General features: G+C 48.9%; 1 protein-coding gene across 2 annotated transcripts; it reads right to left on the reverse strand.

Moving 5' to 3' along the window:
* Positions 1–6: 6 nt before the first annotated feature.
* On the reverse strand, positions 7–15,110 carry UHMK1 (U2AF homology motif kinase 1). Of its 2 annotated transcripts, XM_080348376.1 has the most exons (10): positions 14,721–15,110; positions 13,463–13,755; positions 10,558–10,749; positions 9,667–9,761; positions 8,668–8,744; positions 5,394–5,492; positions 4,597–4,685; positions 4,031–4,103; positions 243–365; positions 7–131 (listed from the first exon to the last, which is right to left on the reverse strand). In XM_080348376.1, exons 1-10 carry the CDS (start codon positions 15,004–15,006, stop codon positions 22–24), a joined length of 1,437 nt encoding a protein of 478 aa, XP_080204502.1. In that variant the 5' UTR covers positions 15,007–15,110; the 3' UTR covers positions 7–21. The 2 variants fall into 2 exon arrangements, with proteins under 2 accessions (XP_080204502.1, XP_080204503.1); XM_080348377.1 differs by lacking the exon at positions 7–131 and having other exon boundaries at positions 233–1,322; positions 4,027–4,103.
* Between the last annotated feature and the right edge of the window lie 416 nt (positions 15,111–15,526).

Raw genomic sequence — 15,526 nt, forward strand, 5'->3', positions numbered from 1 at the left:
TCCCCCCAGATGCTGTCACCGTTAATCCCACCGGGATTTTCGGCCACACTGGTAGGGCTGAGCAAGGGATGAGTGCAAGACGGCAGCGCTGCTGTGGCTGGGGCACAGCCCTGTCCCACTAGACGGACACCCTGGTGCAGGGTGACAGAGAACTCGCTCAGCTACACAGCGCTTCGCCAGTGGCCCCCACAAGAAAAGCTGCTGAACCACCGCTTCATACTGAAGCATCGTTTATTAATCACCTGTATCAAGCAGACGTCTGCTCAGCAATGGTGCATGACGGGACACAAGAGCTGACATGGAACCTGAAGGGAGGCACGTGGCTACAGGATCCAGCACAGCGGGGGGCAATTCTGCTGAACCCCCTGGAAAGACAACCCGGGTGAAACACAGTGCTCAGGTGTTGTTAAGAGGCTGGAGACCAGCAAGAATAAAATCCAGAATATAACTAAGATTGCAGCTGACTTGTGCTTCAGCCAGTGATTTTAAAACCAATTACCCTCCTTGCATATAATAAACAGGTGGAAGTGCAAAGAACTTTCTCATTGCCCCAGATGTCAGTGGCAGAGGAAGGACAGATATTCTTCGATTGGCAGTGAGATTTTGCATCAGATGAAGTATGAAACCCAGACACCATCAAGGAATAGCAGAGTGCCAACGTGTTTCCCATTCAACACACAAGCTTCAAGGGGACCCAGCCCCCTGGGCTGCCTCCTCCTGGGCAGTAGGGCCGGGTGCCTGCCCTGGCACCCCACTGGGGCAGCACCAGTCCCCGTGCGTCACTCCAGAGGCTTCATCTTCCATCCCATTCCTCCCCACAGCAGATGTCTCCCTCAAAAGCAGCCTACGGGTTTGCACATCTGTTGCTTAGCAAGGAAAACGCAGGTTGTTGCTCCACCTCGGGCTGTGTGGAGGGAGCCGTGTCAGCAGCACAGACCAAGAAACCCAGAGAGCATTCGAGCGGAAAGCCACAACACCCCTGCACCTCGAGTGGGCAGTAATTTGGAGACAAAAGCCAGGCCCACCCAGGCACACGCCACGACAGACACCTTGGATTGAATCACCATAAACACTTCAGATACAATCTAGAGTTAAGAAGCTCGCAGGTTTTAGCAGGGTTGAGACTTATGCCAAGCCACCAATAAATCACTGAGACACCAGAGCTTCAGCTTGATAGAAAAAGGCTCTGAAGGCAGAAGGTGAGGGATAATGATAAAATGCTTCTGCTCTGAGGAGTTTCTAAACCTGCCTGTATCCCACAGCCCGCAGAGGGAAGCGAGCGGCTGGATCCAGTGACAGGACAGAGATCAGCATCTTCAGCTCTTGGCAGGAAAAAAAGAAAAAACAAGCAGCTTTGGGGTTTTTGCCCAGCTCAGTTCCCAAGCCTGGTCAATGAGCATCTGGAGAGAAAATCTGGTGGCAGGAGTTTGCATCTTGGAGTTTTATTTAGCTCCTATTGAAGCAGCTGAGTAATAGCCCAGCCAAACTCTGGTGGAACAGCTCTACCATGCTGCACAAATAGGTTGTAGCTCTTCTCTAAAGATTAATCCTGGCACAGCTCTATAATTGCAAATCCAAAGTGCAATTCTGACTAAAAGAGATATGCTTGAAAGATGGCAGAGCAGCTCACAGTCCTAGACAAATGCATGTGAGAACTTAAATGCATTCAAGTTCTACACCTGCACCATGAGATCCCCCTGTCCCAGCAGCGCTATAGGTGACAGACCCCACACGCTGTGTCCCCACGCAGGCTGGCACTCAGTGGGACAGGAGCTCTTGGCACACCCATAGCCAGCTTAATGCTGTGGACATGATGGCATTCAACGCAGGAATTTTTGAGACAAAGTGCTTTCACCCCTGGTTCAGCCTGCCAGGAACAGCAACAACCCAGAGCTGAGAAGGTCAGTCAATAGCTACCAATACTTAGAGTACTTTAAACACTGCTCTTCACACAGGAAAAACCCACAGCCAGTTGATCATCCAGTTCCTCCCAGACACTACAGGTTTTTCACTGCAAGGATAATTAAATTAAAAGCAATGAACCACACACCCCATCTATGCCAAGCTGCTTTACAGCTCTACACCAAAGTAGCATCACTCCCAGAAAAAGCCTGATCAGCGAATCAAACCTTAAAACTCATTGTGGGATTTTTTTTTTTTTTCCTGGAAAACCTACCACCTCAAAGGCAAGAAAAAAATTCAAAGAGATTGGTCCTTTCTGGAGAAGTTTGGGAAGGGCCATAGTAGTCAGGACTCTACACCAGCACAGAGAGAAACTCGGACTCAGGAAATGCTACAGACATTGGATCTCCCAACACACCACACGTGCACACAGGGCAAAAATCAAGAGAAACTTTTAAGTGCAGGATTCTAGCAAGTCCAGCATCAGCAAGATGCAAAAAGTAAACTGCAAGGTAATTCAGGTCTTATTCTAAGGAAGATCAGAAATGGTTCAGGCAGGCATTTCAGCTGAAGGAAAAAATTCACGAGGGCTCTCCTCACTAAAACTGGTACCAGGGCTGCAAGCTAGAACATGCTGGTCCCCCTCTATGTAGGGCTGTTCCCTGCTGTGGTCCCCAGGAGCAAAGTGCCCACCCCTGGAAAACAGCCACCACCTACCCCATGCCCACAGCTGCTGAGAGAGCTTCTGCCTGTGCCTGAAGCCAGGTGAGCATTTGGTGGGTGAGCAGTGATGCTGCTTTTGTTTTTTTTTTTTTTCCCAAAAGCACGTGGCTGTTGTCCCTGATGCTGGCAAAGCCCTTCTCCTGGCCAGTCAAGTCTGATGACCGAGCAAGCCCTTTCCATACAGGATCTCAGATTGTCTCAGGCCCTTTGTGTAACCTATGGAGGACCAAAAGTGTCAGTGCTTCTAAGCTACGAGTCTCGTGGGTTAACGCAAAACCAAAACACACAACACGGAAAAGCCAAGCGTAGGACCTAAGACAGACAAATATTGTTCTTTCTCTAGAAGACTCACAGGGCAGGAGTCCTGCTGAGACACAACGAATAGTGCGTGCTGTAGCACTCCTTTCCTAAAATATCACCTAAAGACGCTTGTGTATGACAGAATATTTGGCATCAGAGCTAGGGAGCATCAGTGCCAGCACAGGGTATATGCTAGAAACTCCACACAACAGGGTTTTCACATCACCTCAGGCTACAAAGTGCTTACAGGTGGTGTTGGGACTGAGGCTGGCACTGCTCCGAGGACACGTATCCACCACCAGTCCCTTCGCACCCCAGGCATACAAGCAAGTTCAGCTCACCGCAGGCAGTGTCACCCACACAGCCCAAGCCCAGCATGCCACCGCTGCCAGCTCAGACGGTGGCTCTTCTTGGGTTGTGAGGCGGTGACAGGGGAACACTGTAGGCTCAGCAGATCTGATTTCACTGTCTCTCTCTGCTTTATGTGATGTGAAGACTCAAAAGTCTTCCTGGTTTAATTTAGAGAGGATGGCATTTCTGTTTCTCTATTTACCATAGATATCGACAAAAGGCAGGGAAGCCCTTCCTCCTCATCCTCTGCACTGGTGAAGAGCACGTGCATTATAAGAAAGCTTAACAAAGAAATTCTCTCTCCAGAGCAAAGTCAAGTGCTAAGGCCAAGTCTTTTAATGGTCTTACTTCAAGTAACTAAAAAGCGCTTGCCAAGATCTGCTGGGCCTCCCAGGCTCCCAACAAGCCACAGCTCCTGCCACTCGAGCGCCCACCAGGGCAAAGCCACACACCCAGTGTAAACAGCAAGCACAACACACACACAAGCACACGCCGAAAGCCATCCCGGCCTCCTCTGCACATCACAAAGCAGCAGTAAAGGTTTCAAAGCCCAGTGAAGTCCTTTGCATCTCTCCTTCACAAATGACTCAGAAGCAGGGCTAGGAAGCTCTTTTGTACATTCAACTTGTAAAACACGTGAGGAAGAGGAGCAAGACAACTCTTCTGATTGTTGCTACTGCCTACAGCAAGTTTTGGTACAGATATCCTCTCTTATAGGCACTCAGTGGGTAAAACGTAGCCACAACGAACTTGCCATCAAAAATCTTTCCAGTCAGCATTTTTTGGGCAGCTTTGGAATCACCAGCATTTGCATATTCAACAAAGACCTGAAAGAGAGAGAAACAGGACTTCCAGTGCAGTCAGTTACCTGCCCCCTCCCACCCCTGCAACTGGGGAAACAGGTCCTAAACTAGTTTTTTCCCCCCTCTATCCTTGGTTGAGCCCAGAGCAGTGGAGCAAAGAAGCATGGAGCTGCATCTTTGCAGAATTTCATCCCTTTCAACCAGAATTTCATCCCTTGCTCCTCATTTCTAAGGGGTGCATATATGGCACAGTAAGATGAGGTATGATGATGCTCTACATCCTCAGTGCTTCTTCTCCCCTTCCCTCCCATATTACACCTCCTCTGCTAAAGCGGTTTGGGGACCTCCCAGGTTAGGCAGCCTTACATAACCAGGAAGGAACCTGTGCTGTCCTTCAAGACATCCAGCTATTTTTAGCACTGTCATCAGCCAGGAGATTTCCAGGAGCTGAGCAGCAGTTCTGCAGCACACAGAGTGTACATGGAAATAACACAGCCTCTTCCCTCCATTCACTTACTTGGCCTTTACCAGGATTCTCCTTTGGAATAAGCAAGGAAACCACCGGTCCGTATTTCTGACACTCCTCTCTTATGTCTTCCAGGATATCTGAAAAAGGAAAGAGCTGGTTGTCTTTCACTTTGCAAACTAGTATGAGCTAAGAAACAAATGGAGGCCAGATGAACACATCAAGAACACCCAGTCATCATATAGCTTTCTCCTCACAATTTAAAATAAACAATCGAGAAGTGCCATAGCAGAAGCTGACACTGATGAATGGCCGAATAACGAGACAAAGTGTCTGAACTGAGGCTCCGGAACAGACCTGCAGGCAGTGAATCCCCAACAGCAGGGTTTGGAGCACATGGACAGTGCTCTTCCTTGGACACAAAGCCTGGTCTTCCAGTAGCTAAAAGATTTGGGATTTGTGAGTGCTATTTTATTGTTATGGCACCTGGAGGAGGGGAACTCAAGCAGCTGCCACAAACCCTTCTTTGTGTGAGCAGAACCCAACCTTTCCAATACATATCCCCAGAGCTCTCTAGCTGTTGCCACTCACATGGATTTGAGAGCAAGCAGAAATGCAAATTCCACCGACATGTCTTGCCACCTACCATGTATAGTTTTTGCTACAGTTTAAGAACTCCAGTGAGATATTTCATTCTCTGCTGAGATCTTGGATAAGTTCACTACCAAACTTTTAAGGATCTCTGCTAGTGGGCTCCAGAGTCCTGCACATGTCCAGCAGGAGCTCAGAGCCACAAACATTCTGTAAGACGACAATTGCTATATGGGAATTGCATGACTTGCACCAACCTTCATATTCTTCTTCGCACTGCAGAGAAGCATCACTTAGAACATTTAGCAGCCTCAGCACAGGCGTGGGGAGCATCACCAAATCTTCAATATGGGGAGCTGTTTGACACCCACAGAATGAAAGAAAATAAATTCAAGTCCAAATGAGCAAGAAAACAGGAAGCTGACTCAATATGCACTGTCATACACAAGTGTTTACTCCTCTTTGCAGTACAGTTTTGCTTATCTCCAATATTACCTGCATTTACAGCCTGTATTCTCCCTGTTTCCAACCTATCTTCACCTGTGCGCCGAGAGACTCTCCCAAAGGGTTCAGTGTACTCTGCAATTACACTGAGGACAGCACCTGAAATTGCTTTAAAAATTACAAAGCTAGCAGAAATTTAGACTGGAGTTCTATCTACTTAGCTCAGATTCAGAAGTTGATGTGACCTCAAGAGTTATGCTAGTTGAGCAAACTGTGCCACATATGGAGATACAAGAAGATGAAAGAACTACTCTGCAACCTGCCTCTCCTGTTACTGCTACCAGATAAGCTGAAAACAGGCTAGTCAGCTTCTGTAACTCCCATTATCAAGCTATACTAAGGTATAAGCCTCAGCTTTCTCTAGAATATCTTCCAGTTCTTCCCTAAACACCATTTAAACCCTCTACCTCTCAAAATCCAACCGCAATACATTGTTTTTAAGACTGCCATACACTCTTGCAACAGAAATGGCGAAAACTACTTAGTTACTTAAACAAGGCAGTGCTATAGAATAAGGCATGGCCACATGGTGGGTGAGCAATGATCTTGTGAACAACTTCAGAGAAGCAGAAATAAAGCCCCCTGACATGGGGTACTTGGCTCCAGAAAACAGGCAGCTCCAGGACAGCGTGGAACAGCGTTGCATCGACACTACTATGGAAGAAGGAAACAGTCAAGGTGGACAGACTAACACCAAACTAAGAGGGTCACGTCTGAGAGGACACCCAGACCTCTAGAAACTCAAAGCAGCAGGGACAATGTCACTTCTCCAAAGTGACATCAATTTAAGATCTGGGAGCCCAACCTGCAGTACTTGGTGAATGTTAGTGTTTTTATTTGTACTGGCATCTACAGCAGCTGAACACAATAGTGGAACCCCACAGTTATCCCACTTGACAGCAAGAGGGGGGAGAGAAAAGGGAAGAAATGGCTCCAGTTCTCCAGTCTGTGCTTTCTGACTGCATTTGCAAAGATTGCAGGCTATGATTTCCTTGTAAATACTTTTCCAAGCTAAGAACAAGCTGAGGGAGCTGTCATCTCTTCCAGGCACAGACGGATATAGATTTCATAATGCAAGAAGAGATCGTAGGTAAGCACACATTATAAATCTCCTCCTGCCTGACATGGAAGAGTCCTTATGAAAAGCTCAGAGGATGAAAGGCCTTATCAGTCTAGACGATGCCCCACAGCGCTCAGGGACAGCCCTTCGAAGAAAGGTGTGGCACTCAGATAACCAGGCGTGTTCCAGCTCCGAGTGAACCTCTGGGACCATTCTTCCACAGGAGTTTTGGCAACCAAGAGACAACACCAGATGAACAGGGGTCTGAAAAAACATTTAAGTGTCACCTCAGTCTTATATGCTGCCCCTTTCATTCAAGTACGTCTGTCCTTCATTTCACATGCGTTTTTTCAGAGAGGGAGACAAACCAATCCCTAGGACTCGGAGCCACCTGGACTTTCTGTAACCAATAGACAAATGCACTTCTTGCAATACCCTTCTGCCCCAGGAGGAACTTGCTGCCCAGCCCTTCTGCTCCTCTTCAAGGGGTCAAGTGATACCAACCACATTGGCAGCACAGAGCGCTGCAGCCTGCCAGGAGCTCAGGAAACAAGCTGATGAACTGGAAAGTCAAGACTTAGCTGCAAATGACAAGGTAAGCCATTCTCAGCTGCCTTTGCTCTAAACAGAACTATCCTGCCCAAGTGAAAGGCAACGAGAGATCATTTTCTGACTTCTAGGAAAGCAATACTAAATGCTTCTTTGTGTAGACAAGCTTATGTACAAGTTTGGCAAAGAAGAGAACCAGTGACTTAGGAAAACTGAAGCTGTTGTCTAAACTTGTAGCACTAACCACAGAAGCACCTTCCTAGATACAGTTAGAGGTCTGTGTGTTTAGGACTAGACCAGAAAGCATTGCCAACATGCTATTCCCTCGGCTCTAAAGCAATACTGGCTGCAGGGTTCAGTTCCTTCCATGGAAGGTGGCTTTGATTACAACAGTCCCTGTTTCTGAGATGCAAGAGAAGTTTGAAAACAGGAACAAGTTTGTTACCTTTGCCTAACACACAGGAAAGCCAGTATCTTGACATCACCTCAAGAGGCAATACTTAACCTTCATTGCAAGGTACACCAAGCAGCATGAGAAAAGCAGGGCTGAGATTCAAGGGAAAACGCTAGCCCAGCCAGAAGCTGGATGCCTGAAGCATTAGTTTATGCTGCAGAAAAGCTGGACACAGAGCTCTTTGCTGGTGTTCTTGAAAGCAGACAAGCTCTGGAGAATGCTGCCATGTTACTTTTGGAACAGAAAACAGGGAGGGCTACGAGCCTAAACAGGGTGGTCTCAGCCCATCCTTGGCTGACAGTCTGCAACATACATGAGGAGTCCCTGCAGAAACACCACCATTTTATTAAATTGAAGAGAAAGTGCCAGACCAAAGCGACAGTGACATCTGTCTGTGACCTGCCACATAGGCACCAGAAGAGGTAGGCCAGGCACTGCAAAAACAGGCTCATGCCACGAGAACCCACTGTGACTATTTGACTTGTGCAGAGGAGGCAGCAGCAGATGCCACCACCAGGCACTGCCTTTGTTGTTCACGTTCCCAGCTGCTTGAACTGGGAAACTCTGGGCATAAGAAAACCCATCCACCTACTATAAATAGCAGGACACTCTTCAAAAGACCCTTAACAGTCACAATATTAGGTAAGTACGTTGGTTATTTCAGTCCCCTCAGATGAATGCTGCTGCAAATACACTCTTCATCAGTTTGATCTGGGTAGAATTTGCTGAGAATCCAACCAGGGAAAGGCAACAGTCTGTGGGGTGAGAGGGGCAGAGCAGCACTGAGAGCACAGGCATTACTCCAATCTGCCTGCTGTGGTACTGCAGAGGGCTCGAGAGCACCGCAAAAAGCAACAGAGTGGCAGCAAGGCCATAACCAGAAACAACATAATTTAACTGCACTCAGTGCTGCTTCCAGAATGTGCTAGGAAATCCGTGAGCAAGGGAGGTGTGCACAGCTTACCGAAGGGAATGCTGAAGAATGGGCTGCATAAAGCCTTCTCAGCAGAGGCTCGCTTTCCTTGGTCACAATGAAGCATGCTGGAAGAGAAGGGACACCTTGATGCTCTTGCAAGTGACATTCCTGCATTGACAAATCCAACTCAGGCTGGAAGCCAGTACAGAGGAATACCCCATCTTTGGAGTGCTTATGGTACAAAGAGAATAGTGAGAAGCACAGAATCGCAGCTAAAGCACACCCGAAGGATCCCTTGAAAACATTTAGGGTTCATAGTACAGTAGGATTTCCTTCTTGATGTCTCTCAGCATCAAATGATGGAAGTGGCTCACTCACAAGTTCACAAGGAACATGGCACGTTCCAGCTCCACCTCCCCAGGCCACTCAGCCCATGTCTCAGGCATGCAGCCTCATGAAAGCGATCACACTCCAAGGAGCTCCCACATCTTTCCACAAATGGGATTCAAAACAGCTAATAGCCCAGGGCTTGCCTGAGAACATCCTCTACTCAGCTTTAACAGTGGTTCCTGATGCTATTTCTGTCAAGTTCTGTCCTCATTCACTCTGTAGCCTCGGAGCAGAGTCACAGGACAGCAAAAATAATCCCCTCAGGAGATTTCTCAAGAGAGACCTGCACAAGTACATTTGAATCTTGACATCAGTGGAGAAGCAGCACTGTGCCCTTTTGGATAATACCGCTCTAAAACAGCAAAGTCTCCAGTTCTCTCCAAAGATAAATTCACTGGCAGGAAGTGCAAAGCATCAAAACACCAAATTATGAACATCACAACTGATATTCTTTATATGCTTACTCCAAACTGTGCCAAAATCAGAGGAGCTGAAGCATGTCTGCTAGTGGCTGCACTTGCTACTAGCACAGTGGCAGAGATATTTTTTAAAAAAGAAAAATAAAGTGTTAGATGTGGGCTCTAAGTTACCAAGAGCAGGGCACAAGGCTTTACAGAGCGCATCTTTAAGCAATGGTTAGTAAACATGATAGGATACCTTTTGATAAGGTCTCTGAGGTGATAAGCTGGAATGGCTGAATTAACCACCCCTTCACTGGCAAATATGCGATCAATGATGGCAGAACTGTTTGTCTAAAAAGAAAAAGAAATAGTGCTTAGGGAGGAAAAAAAAAACAACCATCAATGCAAAGCTTGCAATACCCCATTATTTTCTGGACTGAGAGGCAGAGGGCTCTGGTACTGTGGAGTTTTGTGAGAGGTCCCCAATGCTGAAGTCTCACATGTTAAAGCAGCAGACCCACATCAGACAAAGTTTGTCCCATTTGCCTATGCAAAAGCTGGAAATTTCCATGTGCAGGCAAATTTGCTGTTACTGTGGATGTTACGATGCTGAAAAGATACTCTTACTGGAAAAGGGAACACAAACCAAAATTATTTCATACAGAACAGAGGACAGAGTCAGGCTCCAGGCTCACAACACAGATCCTTCCTCCTGTTTTCTCAGGATACAGACTTATGAGAAGATACCCAAATTAGAGCTAGTGTTAGACTAAAACCAGCAAATAATTCCTCTGTCATTGTGTTGCTGAACTAGCTGGCAGACGTCAGCCATCCATTCTGTTCTTCCCTCTGTGCCACATTACAGTCAGCACATCTCACCTCCCAGATCTTGGCACAACATGGGCTCCAAACAGACTCCTGGAGCCCTCAGCAACCTGAACACAAGCAGCATTCAGACATGCCAGTCCCACGGGCTAGGCAGGTATTTAAGGCTCTGGAACCTTAATCCTCAAGGCAACAGGATTAGAGAAACATCCTGGAAACCCTCTCTAGTTGCCAGGCACTAGCTCACAAATCTGGATTACAAACAAGAAGCAGAAGGACCTGTTTGGTGCAAGTAAAAACGCCTGTATCAGTTCTCACTCACCTTCCATTCCTGAGATTGGACTGTATGTTTCAGTTTCATTCCTGAGAACATTTCCAGTAAAACAATTCCCAGACTCCACAGATCCACAGCAGAGGTACACTCCGTCTCACTCGGGAGCCCTGCCTGCGCCAGGCAGTTCTGCAGTTCTGCCTCTGGAGCCCGATACCCGTCTGTTTGAATATATTTCACATCCTATGGAAGATCAAACACACAGAAAGAGTTAATTTTCCAGATTCAGGTTCTCCATCCATCCTTAAATCAGTTCACAGACATCCTTCCAAATGGGTCACCAAAACACAATTGCTAAATTGACAGAAAGCATTGTACAGCCAGTTGTGTTATGCAGGGAGTTCAACTCCCACTGCTGCATTGGTGAGGAAAACAGCAAGACTGTTCGGAAGAGAAAACATCTCCCAGCAAAACAGGAGGCATCCCACTAACATCTGATCTCTCTGAATTACAGTTCTGCTGGGAGGAAGAGGCTGGATGTCACCACGGATGTTAACCTCTCATAGAAGTTTCAGGATAAGGGTCAAACACCTACAATAAGCTGCTGAGAGTACAAACAGCCCAGTCAGAACAGTGAGGATCTCCAACAGCTTCCATTACTCAAGTATTGATGTTCTCTGGGACAAAGTAGGCACCTAACACTCAGACAAGGAAATTATCAAAGGCGCTTCCTACACACCTCTTCCTTCTCCCCCTTGCAGCCAGAAGTGCTGCAGCAATTGACACCTGCCCAGCTGCCGCCGCTGGCAGAGACAAAGAAAATGCCCACATGCTGCCTGTTTAAATGAAAACAAGAAATCATAGACTCACACAAGTGCTGGCTGGAGGGGCTGCTCTGAAGGTCTCCAGTCCAGCTTCCTGCTCCCAGCCAAGACCTGATCCGTCAGCTGTGGCTTTGTCTGGCCTAAGACAAGCCACATGCTGTGTCTTTTTAACATGGGAGGGCTTGTTCTAGACACACTGATGTGACTCAAGGAATGAAAGAAGAACATGCAAGTCTGCTTCCTGAATAAGGCATAAGATTGAGAATTCTTGCCAGGGGAATATATTCAAACCAAAATCACCTAGTTCTCTGATTGAAAATAAAGTTTACAAAAGACATTTCCAGGCAACAGAGATCCAAAGTGTTTAATGAACTTAAAAAAAAAAGATACACAAATTGCTCATCAGTGTCCCTGTTCCTATCAGCAAAGAGTAGAACCTCTCACATGGCAAAACCAGATGTTTAGTAAACCCACCAAACAACATTTAGAGAGAAAAAAAAATGCCATGGCCAATGCCACCAGCAAAAATAGTGAGATGTGATTTCACTCCTACCATCTAGACCATTTTGAGAGATTTAAGTCACTTAAGACCTTGCTTTATGTACAGCCATTCGCTGTTAAAACAGTAATGGCAGGAAAAGTTATGCATGGATAAGCTCAGCAGTGTTGTCACACATAAAATTAGTAGTCTTGGCTCAGATAAGGAAATCATACACGTATGCTGCTGGTCTGGGCAGGGGCGGTGAGGGGAAGATGATACCTGGTGCACATGCAAAGCTGGGGGGGGTCAGAAGGTTCACACCACCAGTGTATTTCCGAGAATGGGCAAAGGAAACTTAGCCCAAAGCAAGCAGATTGGAAGGAACCACAGACAGAAACAAAAAAACCTGATGAACTGTTATGAGGCAACTCACAGAGCAAGCAGCAAAACATTAAAAAAAATATCTGCATTAGACACAGGACACCAGCAGAATGTTTTCTGCTGATAGACAGCAACAGATTACCAGCACAAACCAGCATTCAGCCAAGAATGTGGGAGAACAACAACATGGAGGAGTTAAGAAGTAAAAATATTAAAAACAGCTCCTGTACCAAAGAATTCAAAGATAGATCAAGCACAGTGGGCTGTACTGTCAATACTAGGTAAACCAGTAGAAAAAGTATATTAATTTAAAACTGCTACATGAGAAATGAATAGAGACAAGCCAAGACAATGCCTACATAGAAAACTCATAGCGCATGTACTAGACTTACTGACCATCACACAGTGATTAAAGGCAAATTTGCTAAGAGGCTACCTGATGAAAAAAGCTTTACTGATACTCCCTCCACAGGTGGTCACTGAGAGAGGGAGGGGTGAAAGGAAGCTCTAACAAGACAAAAGTAGAACCTCCTGAGACTCTTTGCTTTCATCAGAGGCCATGGACAAGAATAAAAAGGGCAAGGACAAACTTACAAAACCTAGTATCACCAAAACAAAAAGTGATGGCATGAAGAGGAAGGGAAAGCCCAGCAAACTGGAAAAGCTGGAGAACAGACAGAGATCTGGCTGTTGCAGTAAAGAATAGACACTGCCTGCACGCAACTAGTGTGTGGGCTTTTGTCAAGACAATGACATGGGAAAGAGACATCCAGACTTCCTGAGAAAAGGAAGCTGCTGAAGACAGGATGAAAGTAAAGACAAACACAAGGACACTGCCAGAGATAATGCGACTGACCAGGCAGGCTGACAGTGAAGCCTGGACTACTAATACATATGATAAGGGATGATAAAAGGAAATTCTGAGGAACTAGCTGCTCCCACTTGCCTGACCATATGAAAACTAGTAAACTCTCCAGGAAGATGAGACACTGCTTTTTACAGTGCATCATTAACTTTAGAATTCATGATCATGTGTAGCACAAAGGCTAAGATATCAAGAGAAGCCAGAGATATGCAAGGAGAATGGCAACACAAGCTTCTGTTTCTGGGGCCAGATGACATTTTAGCCTTTTGCAGGAAACCCTCAGCACCAGTTCAGCTACTACTCTGATCAGGTCATGTTGACTTCTACTCTCATGAGGCCCAAAGCATCACAAACCCACACAACTCAACACAGAGCCAACTGCTTTGAGAACAGCACATTCCAAACCTGATTGCCCTCTTTGAAGCTAAGTCCAAAGTCAATGAGCTTAAAGCACTCCTCCTCTGCACTCCACAGGATGTTGCGTGGCTTGAGGTCTGCATGTACGTAGCCTTTGTGGTGCAGGAACGCCAGGGCTTCAAGAACGTCTCGGGCGCAGTGCTGGATCATCCACATGGAGCAGCCCTGGTTGCTGGAGTGCAGCAGCAGCTCGGACACACTGATGTCCAGCAGCTCAAGCAGAAGACAGCGAGATGGGCCATTCGCAGAGTAGTGGTTGGTGAACACACCATACAGTGTCACTACGGTGAGACACAGTAACAAGCAATTACATGGTCATCATTCTCCACTGCTTTCTACTACTGCCCAGAAGACCACAAAAGCTGCAGGAGGCAGCTCATCTGTTTTACAAGGCATGATTTTCAGAGAGACAGAGAAACAAACTTCAGAAGAAAGCAGCAAGGGAAAAACAGCCACATCACCCCTATGGGTTTTAGAGGACTAAAGCAACAGGGCTGGGTGCCCCTGCTCAGAACAGTCTCTGGGACATGGGCAAGCAGGTCCCGGTGGGTAAAATGGGTGTAGTACCACTACTTTTGGGCCACATCAATCTCTTCCTGTGACAAACCTAGCACAGTGGGAAACAGATCTCTGTCTGGGTGCCGGGGTACATTACAACGCTGATAAAAACAACAACCAAAAAATCAGCATTGGGAGAATCCCAGGGCTTCCAGCAGCCACCTCTGAGGTACAGGCTTCCTCCCTCCCAGAGCCCATTCCCACCCCCGCAGGCAGCCCAGGGCTCCTGTCAGGACAGGCAGGCTGGTGGGCGGCCACGGCCCCGCAGGCCAGGGCGGCTGGGGTAGCCCTGCCCAGAAGAGGATTTGGGGGTGCCCTGCTTGCAGTGACCTGGGCTGCCTTCCCAAAGAGTGACGCTCACTGCCCCAGGGCAGGGCTGGGGCCCTCAGGAGCCTGCGCCGAAGGGGTACCAGGGAGCACCACCGCAGGGATGCCGCTTTGGGGTGTCCAGGGGTGCCAATCCAAGGGGCACATTGGTCTGGGGGTCCCTAGCCCTGCCTGTGGGGGTCAGTTGGGAGGCGAGGGAACCCATAACCCCAAAGGAGCTGGGAACACCCCTGACTGGTTGGGGGTCCTTTCCAGGTTGCGAGGCGGGGGGGGTTGAGATACCAGTTTTCCCTGGGAGGGAAATGGGGGGTGAGGAAGGGGGTGCCTGGAGGGAGGCCCGGGGGTACCGCGGTGCCGTTACCGATGTTGCGGTGTCCGCGGAGCTGCTCGAGCGCGGCGCGCTCCTTGCGGAACCCGTACTCAGCGCAGTCGGCGGCGGGCGGGCGGGCGCCGGGGCGGCGAGCGGGACCGGGCCGCGGCGGGGGCGGCACGAACTCCTTCACGGCGCCGGGGGGGGCCCGCGGGTCCCCGCAGCAGCGCACCCGGTAGACGGAGGCCGAGGAGCCGCTGCCCAGCGGCGCCTGCACCTCCCACAGGCGGCCCAGCGCCTCCAGCAGCGGCGACGCGCCCCACACGCAGCCCGACATGGCGCCGTCCCGCCTCACATCGCCCCCCCGCCGCTCCCGCTGCCCTGCCGCTGCCGCGCCGCCAGCAACGGCCCGGCCACCGGCCGCCGCCGCGCTCCGGCCGCCATGACACCGGAAACGGGGCGTGGCGGGGACGGCAGGGCCCGGAGGCTCCGCCCCCCGCGAGGCCGGGCCGGGGTTCGCGGCCCGTCCCTTCGCAGCGCCGGGAGTGCTGAGCGCTGCGCCCGGGGACCGACAGGAGCCCCGCTCCCTCAGCACCAGACAGCAGGGCAGGCACGTCACTCCCTCAGCCCGGCCACCCCCAGGCCCCGCAACGCCCCCGGCTTCTCATGGCTCCCGGCGTGCGGGAGCCCTTTGCAGGTGTCAGGCCTCCAGCAGCGCTTTCGGGGGATATTCCCCTTAACCCCGCAGCTTTAACACGCCCCCCCCATCCTGCCCCTCCCCATCAAGGGAGTTGGGAGTTATACGGAGCTGATGCCAGATCCCCTCCCATCAACGGGCGGCTACATGTCAGTGGGTA

This window comes from Nesoenas mayeri, assembly GCF_963082525.1.
Source record: "Nesoenas mayeri genome assembly, chromosome: 8".
NCBI lineage: Eukaryota > Metazoa > Chordata > Aves > Columbiformes > Columbidae > Nesoenas > Nesoenas mayeri.

Bases quoted from the DNA above. Each gene is read 5' to 3' on its own strand.
- UHMK1 (XM_080348376.1), bottom strand. From the start codon at position 15,006: ATGTCGGGCTGCGTGTGGGGCGCGTCGCCGCTGCTGGAGGCGCTGGGC. The intron at 4,104-4,596 runs GTAAGTGAATGG...TCTCTCTTTCAG, and splicing joins AGAATCCTGGTAAAGGCCAA to GTCTTTGTTGAATATGCAAA. The intron at 366-4,030 runs GCAAGTTCGTTG...TTGTCTTTCCAG, and splicing joins GACTGGAAAGATTTTTGATG to GGGGTTCAGCAGAATTGCCC.